The sequence below is a fragment of the Trematomus bernacchii genome, unplaced genomic scaffold (genome assembly GCF_902827165.1).
Source record: "Trematomus bernacchii unplaced genomic scaffold, fTreBer1.1, whole genome shotgun sequence".
In the NCBI taxonomy this organism is placed as follows: domain Eukaryota; kingdom Metazoa; phylum Chordata; class Actinopteri; order Perciformes; family Nototheniidae; genus Trematomus; species Trematomus bernacchii.
Window position 1 is genome coordinate 389,690 of NW_022987671.1, and position 17,464 is coordinate 407,153.

General features: G+C 39.7%; 2 protein-coding genes across 2 annotated transcripts in view; both read right to left on the reverse strand.

Annotated features, from left to right (window-relative positions):
• Positions 1–7,732, reverse strand: part of ranbp9 (RAN binding protein 9) — a 28,447-nt gene extending 20,715 nt beyond the window's left edge. Inside the window, 3 exon segments of the mRNA XM_034136080.1 lie at positions 1,375–1,427; positions 1,951–2,062; positions 6,957–7,732. Of these exon segments, the coding sequence (XP_033991971.1) occupies positions 1,375–1,427; positions 1,951–2,062; positions 6,957–7,176 (385 nt within the window). The 5' untranslated portion in view covers positions 7,177–7,732.
• A 4,909-nt stretch (positions 7,733–12,641) lies between these two features.
• rnf182 (ring finger protein 182) lies at positions 12,642–13,499 on the reverse strand. The gene has a single exon (XM_034136075.1). The coding sequence runs from the start codon at positions 13,497–13,499 to the stop codon at positions 12,642–12,644; it is 858 nt and encodes a 285-aa protein (XP_033991966.1).
• Positions 13,500–17,464: the final 3,965 nt, after the last annotated feature.

Here is a 17,464-nt window from a genome sequence, read left to right on the forward strand (position 1 = left end):
CTCATGTTGCTCTTCCATACTCTGCCTCTACATCTCAACTTGTATTCAATATGAGCTTTCATATAAGAAAGAAATGCAAGGAAAGAAATCTTGAATTTTCACCTGTTTTTGTTTTATTTGGAGCACAATTACGTGAAGTGCAGGGCTCAGTAACATTTTCAGAAGTTTATAACGCACTTATAAATCCATGGACAGGAGGCCAGTAGAGATTGACTCCCTGACCTCTTTAGGATTGTCACACATGTAGAAATCCTGAACCAGCTTCTCTAACAATTTGACAACATGCATTCAGAGAACTGACATATAACTAATGGAAATGAAACATCTCTCACACCTACACCCAGTGCATCCAATCTGTACCAAACAATAAGCTCACAGACAAAATGACACCCACTCTAACAGTTTAAATGATCTCTGGTATATATAGTACAGGGTTCCTGCAGGTTTCACCAACTCAAATGTAAGACTTTTTAAGACCTCTTTGAATAGAATTTAAGACCTATTTCACGGCAAGAAAGTATGAAGGAAAATTGCTATGAAAGAAGAAATACGTCCCATAATTACTTACAAAGTAAATGTATTCATGTCCTACATAAGAACGATGACTGAACATAACAGTACACAGAACTGTGTGCGTGTGTGACAAGAGCTATATTCAGAGCTCTGCTGCCTTGGCTACAATCTTTCATCGTTGCTGTTGTAGGATTGGTGTTTAGCTACGGTATTTAGCATCCACAGCACCTCTGCTTTAAGGGTTGACGTAGACCCAAACGTCGCCCGGAGGTCCCCCCGATGTTGTTTTGTGGGAGCTCACGCTACATTAGCAAAACAAACTTCTTGCTTTTGCAAAAGGTGCAGCGGGCTTCAAACACGTTCCCCTCCACTGGTTTCAACCAAGCACTAAATTTGATGTTTTCCAACCAAATACGGTTGAACTTACACTTCCCCATATTTATTTGTAAGTAGATTCCGAAGATACCAAGGTTTCTGACTTGGTTGCTAGGTTACTAGCTGGGTGTTCTCCGATAAGGGGCCGGGGAAACAAAGCTAGTGATTACTGGTTCCATGTTGATTTATTTCAATACAGAAATTGAAACTGGGGGGAACTGAAAGGCTCTTACCGTACTGGTTACTTTGCAGCCCGGACATTTCCCCCAAAACACATTTAGACGCGATCGCAACACAGAAGTACCTTTCAAATCCCATCATTTTAAGACCTTCTAAATCATATTTAAGACCTTTTTAAGGCCTTGAATTCTGATTATCAAATGTAAGACTTTTTAAGACCCCGCAGGAACCCTGTAGTAGAAACACACACATGTATCTCACCACACCCAAAGAGAGAAAGCAAGCACACATAAAGTGTCGTCTTACCTGGGAGTCTGTTCATGTTTACACCCTGAGCTGACAGGCCGATGCCCATGTACCTGTGGAGAGAGATTTAAGAGTTTATTTAGACGCATCAAAAGAGATTTAAGAGCAAGACCAGCCTACTGACCTGCCATTAATTATGCCTTGGTGATAAACATCAACACATTGCATAAGTGTGTCAGTCATCTAAGAGTTTATTAAGTCAAGGACAGCCCCCACCAAAGAGCCAAAGCCCCTTTAATTGTTCCCTGTATCACAAAATCAAAATTACATCCATCGTGCAATATCCAAATCGCAGTAAGTGCAATATTTGGTAACGTTTAATAGCTAATAATATCTGAATGAAGTGTTGTGGAGCTGCAGAGAGGTCCCGGCCTACTAACGGTCTAATAATAATGAGAATAATTATTAACTTTGACTGATATCAAGATTGCAATATCAGTCAAAAGAATCACTTTAATATATTGTTTCCGTGTTGTGTAGCACTACTGCCGTCCCCTGATGACTTATCACTAACACAGGTTAATATATTGTAAATGAGGAGTAGTGTAAGTGTTTTTCTGTGTTCAGAGTCCTTACCCATCTCGTCCTTTGCTGATGATCTTGACCTCGAAGTAGTAGACCCCGCAGGCAGCAGGGATGGGGTGTGTGGCCCGCACTGACGCTGCATCTTTAGGGGTTTTTCCATGACCTTCAGGGTAAAAACACAGAGCCACAGAGAGCGGGTATTACAAACAGATCATGCTATAATCAAAGGATGGACATTAGTGTGAAGACAGAAGCTTTTCCAATGCTACTTAGCCTTTCTGTTGTCCTTGGGTTGGATTTAAACGTTTTTATGTCAGGATAACAGTTTATTTCATCTCATAGCCAAACAAAAACATGGACGGTTTCAAACTAGTTTCTACGCAAAGAATACTCATTACTTTCATTGATTTATGTGTGTTTTGTTTAAATTAAATAATGCAAGAGGCCCTATTATGCTTTATGAGGGTTTTCCCTTTCCTTTAGTGCATGTAAATGGTCTGCAACGGCTAAAATCCCTGTGTCCAGAGGAAGTTTCTCTCCCACTTTCTTAACATTAAAACATGTCACAGTAGAGGAACAACATACGAATATGAGCCTATCAATTAGCAGAATATGTCACCTTCAAATAGTTTCAACAGGATCCTAATTAAAGTAAATATTATTTGACATATATAGTCTGTAATAATCCAACAGAATATGCTTGTTATATCTTAACTATGGTCAAAATGATTCACAATGTTTGCCCTGTAAAAATAGGTTTATTTTAGTGTATACGAGGTCTTTTGATAATTAAATGTACAACGTGTGGCAATTAGTTGGCTTTAAAAAGGCGTTTCCCATATTTGGCTGATGTTTTATTCTATATGCTTTGTAAACACTCAAACCAGGACAACACAAACAGTTGACATGAGGACAACACAAACATCTGACATGAGGACAACACCAACAGTTGACATGAGGACAACACCAACAGTTGACATGAGGACAACACAAAGGTTAAGCTGATTGAATTAAAATGAATCTAAATGGATAATGAAAGGCCAAATCCAAATTAATTCATTCAAAGCACAGGGCAGGACTGTACGTAGATCTTTAGCACTGAATCCCACAAACCTGTCAATCATTGTCAACCGGATAAAACAATGTATTTTAAAGATACAGAGAGAAAACCTGAGCAGTTTTCACTGAGTCAAGTATTTTTACAATGGTCTCTATGTTTGTCATTGCCTGTTTTCCCCACACTGATTCAGTCCTAAAGTTGAGAAGGTGATTTCAAAGTCGTTGTCAAATTGGATTAAAGTCAGGTGGGGCTTCTGCAGAGACTATACACAAAGAAGAGTTTGACAACCTAATTGCTGTGCTAACAGAAACCGGCCTCAAGGGAAATGTCCCAATACCTTCCCAGGTACATTTCTATCAGCAGTATTTTGTATAATTGCAATTTCACAGATTACGAATTTGAGAGTGTAATATAAATAGGGGATTTTAGATTTAAAGAATACTAAAAATGGGCTTTATACAAGGGGGGGGAGTAGGCGTTGTCCAAGAACATATGATGCCATTTTATTAGATAGTATTTGTATTAATATCTGTGAAGGATCATAATATCAGGGTTCATACACTTTTTCACCAATGACTTTCAAATGACCTTTACCTAATTTTCCATGACCAAAAAAATTACTCTTTCTCAGCGGTACCAATAAAAATTGTTTATTTTAACATGGAACAGGAAAATAAGGTCTGAAACATGTTGTGCCTATCTAAAACAAATGAACTAGTAGGCTTACTAGCTTCTACACGCTAAAGCAACTCAAATCTCTCACCAGCAAAACACCTCGTCAGTTAAATGCCATTTTACGATACAGTATTTATTATCATTATAGTATTACTATTTCGGCGATTAGATAAAATATAAATTATATTTGATGCAACTTTAGTTACATTTCCATGACTTTTCCAAAACTTTGGGGAAAATATTGTTTTCCATAACTTTTCCAGGGCCTGGAATTAGCATTTTGAATTTCAATGACTTTTCCAGGTTTTTAATGACCATAAGAACCCTGTAATATGTAATACTTTTGAATCTGGACGTCGTGGGTTGTAAAGCAGCTCATCCCATTACTCTGTAGAAGCTAAAGTTTGCTCAACAGCTACAGAGCAGCAGAGCTGTCAACAGATTTATGAGCGGTCAATACCAGAAGTATTTACACTGCCAGATGCTACTTGGCAGCTGTTTTAAGTTGTTATAACATGTGCGTGGTTATGAATACACTACTAAACGTCATGATTATACTACAAAGTACTGTTTAATGTACCACTAATGTAATATGTTAATACAAACTGCACACACTAATTGTTGTAGATATTTTTGTTAAATACGATGCCAACAATACAGATGAAACTACTAAAAATGTTTGAACAACAACAATTGAGTTATTGTAAAATGTGGATAACCAAGTCGCTGCCATTGATACACTGCTGATGGCACGATTATACTAAGAAATACTGACTACTCCTAGTGTACCACTAATGTAATATCTTACTAGATGTGAGCTAAATCTGGCAGTGTTTCCTGTAGTAAACAAGCTTTCTTTACTATGGAAAAAGTGGTTTGGGAGAAACAGAACCCTGAAAGGATCACAACAAGCAACTGGATTATTTTACTGATTTGTTTAAGTAGAATTAAGGTCATGACTTTTGTAGATATAATTGTTTTTTTAATTTAATTGGGAGGGATGAAACCCTCTTTAATGGTCACACATGCACACACAATGAAATGTGTTCTCTGCTTTTAACCCATCCTAGTACCAGGAGTCTAGTACTAGGAGCAGTGGGCAGCTATTGTACAGCGCCCGGGGAGCAATGGGAGTGAGGGGAAAGGGGGGGGGGTGTCCAGTGCCTTGCTCAAGGGCACCACGGCAGGGCAGGAGGTGAACTGGGACCTCTCCAAGTAGAAGTCCACACTATATATTTAGGTCTGGTCGGGGACTTGAACCGGCGACCCTACAGCTCACAGTCCAAGCCCCTACTGAGACACTGCCGGACGATGACTACAAGACAGGCCTGAAGATGAATCTACAGAAAATGCTTTGACAACAATAATCCTAATCGCATTTGGAATCAAAAATAAAAACAAAATCATAGTCTGATATTTTCCTCCTATTGTCCCTTCAGAGGATGTCTCAATTAAATCTGGCTACTGTGAGTTTAATGAATGAATGTTTGGGAATACCCAGAACACTTTCAAATATGAACTGATGTTGATCAACTAAAATATAAAAGCTAAAACCTATTTTACATGTGTTTAGTGAAGGTGTTTCACAGACAAACACAGTGTGCAGCTGAGGGAAAACACAAGCAGTACAATAACACACAAAGAGCCCATATTCAAAACGTACATTGCAGCTTCATAATTGTTAGTGTCACTGCCATTTCATGCAATTAAGATCAATCAAAAAATGAGAACTCATAATCCACTAAGAAAGGAAAGTCTTAATATAGATGATATGTCCGATAAACAGTTCAAAACATGATGATATTCAACTTCCAAAGAAAGCAAGAATGAATCACTTTTGAGAAGCTAGAACAAGGAAAGGATTGTTATTTTTGGTTACCAAAAGACTTAAATGATAAAAACTACTTATTAGTTTTCATAAAAAATATCTAATACAAATATTATCTTGAGTATTAGATAACAAGCTGTTAGCTAATTCCTTAATAATGTATGTCACATGCAAAAGCAACACTCGAGTGATTTGAATCCTGCTGTTCCTCATGCATTAAAAACGGTTTATTATAAGATTATTTGTACTAAAATAAATTAGGTGTGTTTTGTTTATTTAAGTAAAATGACTCAGATGTCCTTCCAACGAATGCCTAACAGTTTGCAGTGTTTGAAGGCTAACGTTACACACCACCTGTGTACCTGCTATTAAATACATCTGCTGTATAGAGGCAGAACATTCTAGTCGTCAAGAAGGAAGAGTGTGCGTAGTGGGCCTGGTCAGACCCAGAATAGTAGAACACACCCAGGAAGCACAGATTTGTATTAACTCTATCCTTTTCGTGGAGGCCTGCAACAAAAACCCTCTTGATAGCTTTGCTAATCAGCCCGAATGTCACTTGATATTAAAACCTCAGCAGCAAGCGACTATCTTTGCCTGTCATGTTATCTATAACTACTTCACTGGTAGCCTAGCAATTCATCTGAGTAATTGAAGCCAATCGGGATATTCGACACTGTGTATTTCCTGTCATGTAATTACCTAATAATGCTACATTAGCCAACCAAAAAGGGATGGGTAGCTCATGTCCATTTCGGCTTGATTATGTGACTTCTGGGTGCTTCTACACCTACATGTTATGTGTTTGTTTGACATGACATCCGTCGTTATAGCTTCAGGATGACACTTTATACGATACGAATTCACTGTCAGTCATTTGTCAAACCTTTTACTTGCATCACAGCAGCTCCATTTGCAACATCAAACAAGGACACATACACGACACAAGGAAAACAAACATTTAGCAGAACATCACAACCACTGAATAGAAACTCGAATACCCTTTAGCGTACATTAGATCTGGGATTTAGCTCTGTATTTAATGTTAGGATAGACTGGTCCAGTCTAACTTTATTAACAAGGTAGCGGGGAAGCTAACGAGCTAGTAGGTCAATTTTAGGCTGTGGATAAAACCTCGCCAGCTGGTCGGGTTGCAAGATGTCCTCTGCCTTGTTGTTGACGAAGCCACTAGCCTACTTTGTTTTTAGCCACGTCAAGCTAAGCTAACGTTAGCAATGGGGTGGGGGGATAAAAGTGCGTTATATTCCATTTGAACTATGTATGTTTCTTTCTTATTATTTTGCTGCTATGATACGTTAGTTTCCATACGGGAATTAATAACGGTCCAACTTATCTGATCATATCTAGTTTGTTTTTAGCCCCAACGGTTAGCTTTGACGGTTGGTCCGCTAACTGTGAAGCTAACATTAGCATTGGAGGGAGGGGAGGATAATAAAAGTGCTTTAAACTCAGCGTTTGTCTTCGTGTCATTACCTTTATAGTGCACACGGAGGTTGTTCTGTGAGAGCCCGATGTAGCTGAACTTGTCCTTCGGGCTCCAGGAGCGGGGCAGCGGAGTCTCCGTCTCATTTACGGCCGGGTAGAGCCGTCGGAGTCGCTGGTTGAGCTCCTTCTCCTGGTCGTTCAGAGCAGAGTCTCCGTGGACAACAACCGACATCAGGAACCCGCAGCCCCCCGACGACTGTCCAGACATCACGAAGATTCACTCTTTAAATGGCTTGTCGGCAAACAAGCCAAATCCACTTGTGTCGGTCAGTGTCGAGTGTTTTTAAAGGGAGTTTTTTTTAGCAAAAGCTAAGCTAACTGGCTCCACTGGTTCGTAGGGGATAAGCTAACTAGAAGGCTAAGGTAACTAGCATGTTAAGCTAACTGGCTCCGCTGGTTCGTATGGGAGAAGCTAACTAGCAAGCTAATCTAACTAGCATGCTAAGCTAACTGTCTCTGTTGGTTTGTACGGGTTAAGCTGAATAGCAGGCTAAGCTACCTAGCATGCCCAGCTAACTAGCTCCTGGTTAGCCGAGAAGCTAACCTGGTGGCTAACCCGTTCAGCAAAAGGCAAAGCGCTCGGCTCAGGTTGACATTAGCTGACACAAAGCCACATATATATAGACACTAGAAGGAGACTGAGAGTGGATGAAATACAGAAGAGTTGGTCGACGTAGGGAGGTAGGAGAGCAGTTATGTTGCGTAGAGACGGACCGAGTGTAATGAGCTCAGCTAGCCTCGATCTTTTGTTTGTTGTCGGAGCGATATCCGCGAATCTGATTGGCTGAGAGCAGCTCTACTCACTACCTATGGGGAATCTGAAATAAATAAATATAATGTAATGTAAAATCAATAGTGGAAGAAGTTTTCAGGTGCTTTACTTTAGTAACAGTACCAATACATTATTGTCAACATTCTTCATTGCATGTAGAAGTCCTGCATGCAAAATCTTACTTAACTATTATCAGCTAAATGTACAAAGTATTACAAGTAATAGTAAAAATAGCCTTTATGTGTGTGAATATAATTATTCTTATATAGGTGAACTTTCTAGATAACATTGTTGCATCAAGTAGCATATTACTGTGTAATTTGACTCTTTTCTGACTTAAATGTATTGGAGTAAAATTACATGATTTCCCCTTTTGAAATCAGGGTAGTAGAAGTATAAAGTATCATAAAATGGAAAAGTACAAGTACCTCAACATTTTAACATCCAAGGACAAGCAATTTGTCATGCAAAAATAATTGTATAACTCTATTTTTCAAGCCCCAATATCACAAAGCACAACATTGCTTCAGCACTTTAACAGAAAGAGAATATAGAACCTCTGGAATAGCAACTAAGGACGAGAAATTAATCAAATAAAATTAATGTTTTCTTGCACCCCTTAAAATCAACAAGGCTACGTGACCCCCTATGAAGCTTTGGCAACCCTAACTAATGGGTGCTGTCGTGAAAATTACCATATTAATTGACAACTGATAAAATAAGCCTTAAACTAATTAACACTCTGAATCTTATATGGGATGAGGATATGGTTGGTTGATTATCCAGCCCTACTAGTGGTTTCCTTAATTGTAACATCCCACCATAATGCAATACATCAATAAATACAGCATCATTTAACAAATAATATTATGATTGTCAGTGACTGAAATTAACCTTCTCAACCTTTTCAAGTCACTGAAAATAATCAGGTTGGTGATTGCAACCCCCTTTAAATTAAGTTATCACTAGCAGTAGATGCATGGTAAGGCTGGCACGTCTTTTAATGTTCTTTATCTAAATATTTTTGGCATATATTCAGTGTAAGACCCGTAGCAAAGCAAGTGGACTTCTGTGCTATTATTGTTAAATGAGTGGAGCTTTTGTATCACAAATACAATATTCTTAGACATATTGTATCATCAGTATAGGCAAGTGTAATCTGGCGACCCCCAGAAGTTCTCTCGCGACCCTCTTGGGGGTCCCAAACCCCAGGTTGAGAACAGCTGTTTTTGTCTCCAACAGCTCTGATCAGTGTTAACAGACTGGAGGAGGTTGTATTTGTTTGGCCTGCGCTTCCTGTGAAAGTTCCTCACAGCAACATGTGGGAATGTTCATTGCATCACTGAGGAGGAATCTGGAATGCTGTTGCTGTCCCTGTAGGGAAGACTCGCTCAGACTCAGACTCTGAGTCCTCTGGAAAACACAAACGGTAGACGGCTGTTTATCATCGGCAGGACAAATGTTGGAGAAGCCAAGCAGGACAAAGTGTTCTGGGAAAACATCCTCGCTGTTTGTTTTATATCCTGCTTGGACAGCATCATGACAGAGATGGAGGAAATAGTTCAAAACATGTACAAAAATATTAGGTAATAACTTAAAGAGGACATATTATTCTCATTTTCAGGTTCATATTAATATGTAGTGTCTCTACTGGGACATGTCTCCATGCTTTAATGTTCAAAAAGCTCTTTTCACCCTCTGTCTGAAACCAGATTGGTTAGCTGGCTGGCTCTGTTGTGATTGGTCAACCGCTTAGAGATGTCCCGCCCCTCAGCACGAACAACGCGTTGGAGCACTAGCCAAATAGGAGCCGGAGTGTTAAATAGTGATGTCACTATGTTCAGGAAGTAAACAAAGGAGTCCAATGGAGGCGTTTCAGGAAGGGGGGGAAGGGAGTGTGTGGGAGAGAAACTCCCTCTGGAGAGAACTTTGGAATTTTAGCCTTTGCAAACCATTTACATGCACACAAACCTATATAACACACTACATGAAGGGAACAACCCTAAAGCATAAAGGGGCCTTCTTATTTATCTAACGACGAAAAAAACACTATAATGCTGCATATTTTCAGAGTTTTACATATTTTCATATCTTAGTAGAAAATGCTCTGACTGTTGTTTATTTTACAAGCAAACTCTGTTATTATAAGGTATGTTGAAGCACAACATCTACATTTTAATCATGTATTATAATAGTTTAGTTTGCAATAACATGGTCTCTTTATTAATGTATGCCTAATTGCCACAAAGTAATTAGCAATTAGCAATTATTACAAACACAAAGAGTGGTAGAAGTGCCACAGCTATTTGTAATAACAGCATTAAAGTTTAATTTGACTTTCAAATGATTTGTGTAAACACTACTGCTGCATTTGTTTCATCATTTGAATGAATGGTTTGAGCTGAAAGAGTTTGACTTGAAGCATGTTGGATTTTTTCTGACATGTAAAGTCTGGAGTTCTCCAACAACACTGATTTGATTTATATTTTCTTAGACATAAAGGGGCAGAGGAGATTAGCCCCCTCTGGTGGTTCAGGCTCAAACTCATCACAGAGCAAGATATGAGTCGACACTTCAATATAGACTGAGCTAAGCACAGTAGTATTTTTTTAAATGAACTTTCTAGAAAAAACTCCTTAAAGCAAATTTCAGATATGTTTGATTAAGAATTATTTTCAGATTGCAGACATTAAACCAGAACATGACGTTAGAAATTACACCTTTTGGCATCCGTACACTGGCTAGCAGCAAGTTTTAAGATTTAATTTTTAGATCTCATACATTAAGGCTTTCCATTATTGCTAAATGTATTATGCTGCATACTAAGATGGATCTGTCTGAGTAAATAAGGCATTCTGACAAATATCCACCTAAATCTAACATTTTAATAGAGAATTTCTTGCCTTTATTTGACTTTTCTTTCCATTTCTCCAATCTTACGTCACCGGAATTGGTGTAATCAGTTTACTCAACATTTGTTATTATTTTACAGTATGTTGATTTTAATTTGCTGCATTGTGTGAAGAACTTTGCAACCTGTGCTCTGATTAATAATGACAAGAATTACCTGCCAAAGCGTCAATGTTTCTGTCTTGTTTTTCTCATCCACACACATTTATTCAGCAGATTTCACCAGAAATGGCAATGAGGCGAGATAGCCCGAGCAAAAAACCCCAATAAATGTTTTTGTGGCTATTTTACTCCCGAACTTATACTTAATTAGGTGGTTTATCCTCACTAACTTTCTTTATTTGCATGTTCCCTTAATTTACCAAAAATAGCATTTAATTATACTTAATTTGCATATTTATGTTAGTTAATATTAATCTCTGCTTCAGATGCACCAAACCTCTACAAAAAAAGTCACACAACCTGATTTATTGAACATTTTATTCCAAAAAACATTGCGTTACTCTCATATGTCAACTAAATGAAACAAGAGTTTTAAACCCAGATGTATACAATGTAAAGAGATGCAAATCAACACACATTTAATTAGATAATCCCTCATTTGCATATTCAAACATAACATTTCGGAAAACTTTTAATACAAAAAATATTTCTCTTTATGTCGGTAATCAACTGGGAAAGTTTCATGTTGATATCTGTTAGTTACATTTTTACCCTAGGTTACCTCGTAGCTAAATCTGACACTTTGAACTTTAATACGCTATGTGCACGAGGGTCTCTGACGTACTTCCGGTCACAACGTAATACTGCTCTGAAGAGTGAAGAGTGTCCTTTTAAACTGGCTGTGATTTAGTTTAAAAGTTTATTTTAACACAAGCGACGGAATATTTTCCAAGACAGGAGAAAAAGTACTCTAGACGTTAGCCAGCGTATGCTAGCGTTAGCTGGTTAGCGCCAGTCGATCCGGAAATAGTTGTTTTCTGTTCTTCATAGTTGTGTATGATGCAGTATATCATTTGAAGCCTTTGTCCAGTTTTCTGGCTGGGGCTTTAGTAGCCTGGCAAATCCGATGAACATCTTAAATGTTCATTTTTGGGAGCTCCTGTAGGAAGCGGTGTAAAAGGTTGGCTACCAAGCTAAACTATAATTAGCACAAATGAATGACGGAGAAAAAAGGCTTTGTCCAGTCTTCTGGCTGGGGCTTTAGTCGTCAGGCAAATCTGAAATGTTGATTTTTAAGAGCTTTTCAAGCGGATATAAAAGGTTGTCATTTTTTAACCGGAAACAGACAAGCAGTATTACACAGAATGCGAAAGTGACTGTGCACGTAGCAGATTAATCGACTACCAAGCTAAACATATTAGCACAAATGAACATGTATAACGATAAAAACGATCTAAATTTAATTTGTAATGTACATAATCTCCCATAAAGAAAAGGAGCATTTTTTTTGTTCTGCTATTGAAGCGTTTGCATGGTCAGTTACACAGTAACATCCCCATTAGTGAACTCTGGAGACCCATTGTCTAGCTAAGCAAAAAATAGTGAATGAACTCTTCCAATATCAGATTACACATGATAACAAAGGTATCCCAACTGTAGCTGTGTACATGACAGGATGTATGATTACCTAGAAGAGCATCAGGACTGTTTTAGGCATATGATAGCTATGTGATGAACATGATGATTCAGCCTCTATGGAGATAGACATATGACAAGCATGATCATTTCTGACGTGGAGCTAATCTGAAGTAAACATTGAATACTGCTTTCTATTCCTCCATCTTGTGACTGTGTAACTCCCTCTCTTGGATATCAGCATGTGAAGGACACTGTTCAGGAACTAGTTGATGCTCTGTATGTGATGACTACTTCCATTCTGGAGAGGATCAGAAATACATGGATCCTGATATTGAAGCTCAAGCCGGTGACGAGAGATATTTTTCTAACACAAACCCATTGAACATTCATGGGCATTCATGTGCTTCCCATTATGGAGGCATGCAGTCCCACAGCTCGTGGCAGATACACTGGCACAGTCCGTAGACCATGATTATGACCAGGCTGGCGGGAACCAGGCTTACCAGCAGGACTCCGACCGTGGTCTTCTGCATGATGAGCAGGTAGACCCCCATGGGCAGTGAGCTGAAGTACAGCAACCCCAAAACCCACACCAGCGCTCGGGCGGAGGTTTGACAAAGCAGGGCGGCACAATTCCACATGGTCCACCTCTGAGTGATGGACGCCATGGAGTCCAGGCTGGAGGAGCGGTAGTCCGATCCGTGATGGTGGACTTCTCCTCGGTTGGATGTGGGTATTGGCGGCGGCGGCTCCATGATTGTGATCACCACAAAGTTAGAGGACCCTCGTATGGAGGAGTAAGTGGTGGAGGAAGAAGAAGACGAGGACGAAGAGGAGGAGGAGAAAGGGGATGTCATGGGTGGATTACTTCCCATCAGAGAGTTGAGGTGCCGGGGGTTGAGGAGCAGTTCTGTCGTCGCCTCCTGGTGGAAGTGGACGTTCCTCTGGTTCCTGCTTCGGAGGGACAGCGCCCCCAACAGGTTGCAATCATCTGGCAGGCTGCTCACTTCCTGCCCAGGTAGTCTGGTGACGTATCGGCAGAACGGACACACCACGACGTTCGGAGGCGACTCACCAAGGTCAAGGATCTTGGTGAGACATTTGGCGCAAAGACGGTGGCAGCAATCGAGCACTTTCGGACGGCGGCTGTTCAGATTGTAGGCGCAGTAGCAGATCTTACACTCAAGCTCCTCTGTGCTCAGTATGTCCAAGTACCCAACGCCTCCCCCTCCTCCTCTATCATCCGGGCTTTGCAGCTCAATCATCATCCTTCCCTCCGAGATCTATCCGTCGTCAACATCAACAGAAAGACCCAACAGGAAGCTCAGGTCCAGGATCAGCGCCGAGCAACACAGAGAGTTTCCCATAGATGGAGACGGTGGCAACGGTCCACTCCAATGAAGGTCTGGGGTTCATTGTGGCTGTCCAACAGGCTCCTGAAATGTGTGTGTGTGTGTGTGTGTGTGTGTGTGTGTGTGTGTGTGTGTGTGTGTGTGTGTGTGTGTATGTGTGTGTGTGTGTGTGTGTGGTGTGTGGTGTGTGTGTGTGTGTGTGTGTGTGTGTGTGTGTGTGTGTGTGTGTGTGTGTGTGTGTGTGAGATGTTCGGGAGTTGATGAGGGAAGTCCCTCGTGAGTTCTGGCCTCTGAGCAGTTTGGGTAACGGTGCTTCGTTTGGGGCAAAAAAAAAAACCTTTCATGGGCCGCGTGAAAGAAAAATAAAAAGAGAGAGAGAGATTGAAAGAAACACAGAGAGAGAGAGACAGAGAGAGAGAGAGGGAGGGAGATAACTGTTAACACAGCATTAGAAGAGACAGAAAGCCAGGGGACAACAAAGCAAAGCCTGTACAAACCAGAGCTGGAATTTTCGAGCCTGATCTTTTGTTGCTCAGTGAAATTCAGTCCAATTAGTGGCTGACACACACACACACACACACACACACACACACACACACACACACACACATACACATACACACACACACACACACACACACACACACACACACACACACACACACACACACACACACACACATGTAACGGTATGTACAACAAAACAGGAATGAGTGCATGATAATGTTTAAGTGTGTGTGTGACTGTGTGTGTGTGTGTGTGTGTGTGTGTGTGTGTGTGTGTGCACGATTTGGCACTTAGCTCAGATCTTGATACAAATCCAAAACAGTTCCTTATTTTTGTCGTAACTTCCTTAGACCTGTTAACTTTTACTCTTTTTCTTGGAGTCTTTCTATACAGCCTCTCCAACACACAGGCTGCATATTTATCTAGCTATCATCCTATCTTAAAGGGGACCTATTATGCAAAATGCACTTTTGTACGTCTTTTATACATGAATATGTGTCCCCGGTGTTTCCAGGGAACTCACCAAGTGTCAGAAAACACAACCCTCTCTATTTTCCTCCATACCCAAATCTCTAAAAAAGGGGCTGCAACGGATCTGATAAAAACTGATCCAGATTTGAACACGTTACTGATGTCAGGACGGTGGCGCTACGGCTATTGGGCCAACTCTCCACCTATCAGGGGAATGTGGGGTTGGGCCACGGCCGGCCATTGCCGCTCGAAAGCACTGGAGACGCTCTAGTACATATGCCAGGCCTGTATGTGGCGCTGTAGTCTGCCACAAAAGCAGCGAAGAAGACTTCCCGCGCATGGTTGCCATGGTTGCCCTTCTGTTTATTCTCCGCTGTGGCTTTTTTTCTCCCTCCCCGAGGCAAGCGTTTGCTCCCGCTGCTTTAATTCAATGCAATCCCTCCCCGTCGAGGCAAGCACTGTAATTCTCTCCGGTTAGTCCACCAGCAGATGACAAACACCCACCTCTCCGCCTCTTCCAAGGAACGAGGGGACCGTGCGGCAGAGTTTCAGTTAGGTTTTTTTTCACCGGTCAAGATGTCCGTTAAAGTTTAAATCTTCCGGACAAAATTAGAAAAGTGCCGGTCAAAGGTCTTCTTTGTTATTTATTGAGCTTTAAAACAAATGAATTACGACTCTATATAATAATATAATAAAACACGGAGGACGGAGATCTCCCCCCTCTTCTGACAGCCCAGCAGCTGTTCAGAGCACGCTCCCCTCTCCTGCAGGGGGGCGTGGTCAGCTGCAGCTCACAGAATCAGCCCCCTGCAAAAACAGTGCTGGAAAGAGCAAATGGAGCGAAATGAGGCATGGCTAAAATGCAGGATCTGTTTGGTATTTTGAAAAAAAAACTATATTTATATACTTTATATAGGTATGGCCCTACAATATATTGTTCAAATATAGCATGATAGGTGTCCTTTAAGTTAAGTCCATCTTCAATGATCTGACTTTAAAGTGCATTAGTAAATCAAACATTGTCTGGTTCCTGTTTCTGCAGATGTGTTTTTGTTCATTGTGCGACCATTGGGTTGGTTTTATTCTGCAAATTCAGAGTTGCACTTGGCAAATTGTGTTGTAAACTAAAAAAGCCACCTGTTTCACTTATGCATTGGTCATTCAATTCAACATCACAAAAAAAGCACTTAAGAGTTAAGCCTATAGTTGAAACGTATGCACCAGCACTGACAGTGGTTTGGCTAATTTGAAGCGAATATATTTTTGTTGTTGTTCTAAGTTTGTATCTTCATAGTTTATTGCACTTTTGAGTCGCTTTGGAAACATGCCAAATGTCATGTAATGTAAAAATGGCAAAGGGCAAATTCCAGGATTGTGACCAGAAATCTGCGTACTGAAGTATTTGGCTTAATAATTGCAATATCTGACCAAAATGCTGTCAAAATGTTACCTCGGCCTTGTACAACTACTCCTGCCTGACAACACACTCTTGTTTGAAAAATCAAGAATAAACTGAAATGTTTGGCTCCAACCAGAAAATTATTCAAGGCAAGGCAACTTTATTTATACAGCACATTTCAACACAATGCATGCCGTTATAAACATTTAAAAACAGTCGTTAAGTCAAGAAAATACCATTAAAACAACCATAGAGTAAGACATGCATTAAATACAAGAATACAACTGGTAGATAATAGTTATTTGATTTAATAAAATGCAGCAGCAAACAGACAAGTCTTCAGTCTTGATTTTAAAGAAGTGAGGGATGCAGATTTCTTGGAGTTTCTTCCAGTTATGTGAAGCATAAACACTGCTTCTCCATTGCTTATTCAGATAACAGAGGATTCATATCAGTTATCTCAGAGTTCATTATAATGGTATAAAGCTCCAGATAGTACAAAAGCAAAGAAAATAAACAAGTTAGCTAGCTCTTGGTCAGGAAATATCACTGAAATAATACATTAATAATACACTTTAACCAACAAAAACAAACATATAACTCATATAGCACATATAACACATATAACACAACATAACTCATGGTTGGTAATGGCACAAAACAAATTACATCACATTCCATTAAACACACACACACACACACACACACACACACACACACACACACACACACACACACACACACACACACACACACACACACACGCAGAATCAATAATCAGCTGAAGGCTTGAATATCAAGTCAGAAAGAATTGGACACAACAAGAGAGGACATGTGGCTAATCTGAATTTCAAAATAAAACACACAATATAAAATGGAAAACTACCATTACTGTCTCTGAAATGCAATTTACTACAATTATTATTCTACTGTTTACTTTACTTTATCTATGGTCGTTTTTAGAGAAAACCAGCATCTAATCATAGGTTTGTGTCAAAGATAGTTTTTTTGAATTGTTTTTTTGGAAGGAATTGTGTTTTTATCCCCTCTTATCCTATGAATTATATTGTATCTGTTTATACTTTTGAGGAGTATGGGCTTGTCAAGGAGCCTTTATTGTCATTTTTTAACATGTTTTAGTGAAATACTTTACAGTTTTCAGACGTGATTAGATGCATTAAGGTAATGAAGTAGTTACAATTAGCTGCACCTCTACATCTTTGATAACACTTTAATGATCAATAATTATAAAACATATCATATATATTATTCTGAAATGGACCAATCTGCACAATGACTACTTTTACTGTCGCTACTTTCACTATATTTTGATGATAATACTTTTCTACTTTTACTTGAGGAACATTTTGAATGCAGCACTTTTACTGTAACCGAGTATTCCTATACTCTGGTACTTCTACTTTTACTCAAGTACAAGATCTGGGTACTTCTACTTTTACTCAAGTACAAGATCTGAGTATTTCTACTTTTACTCAAGTACTTC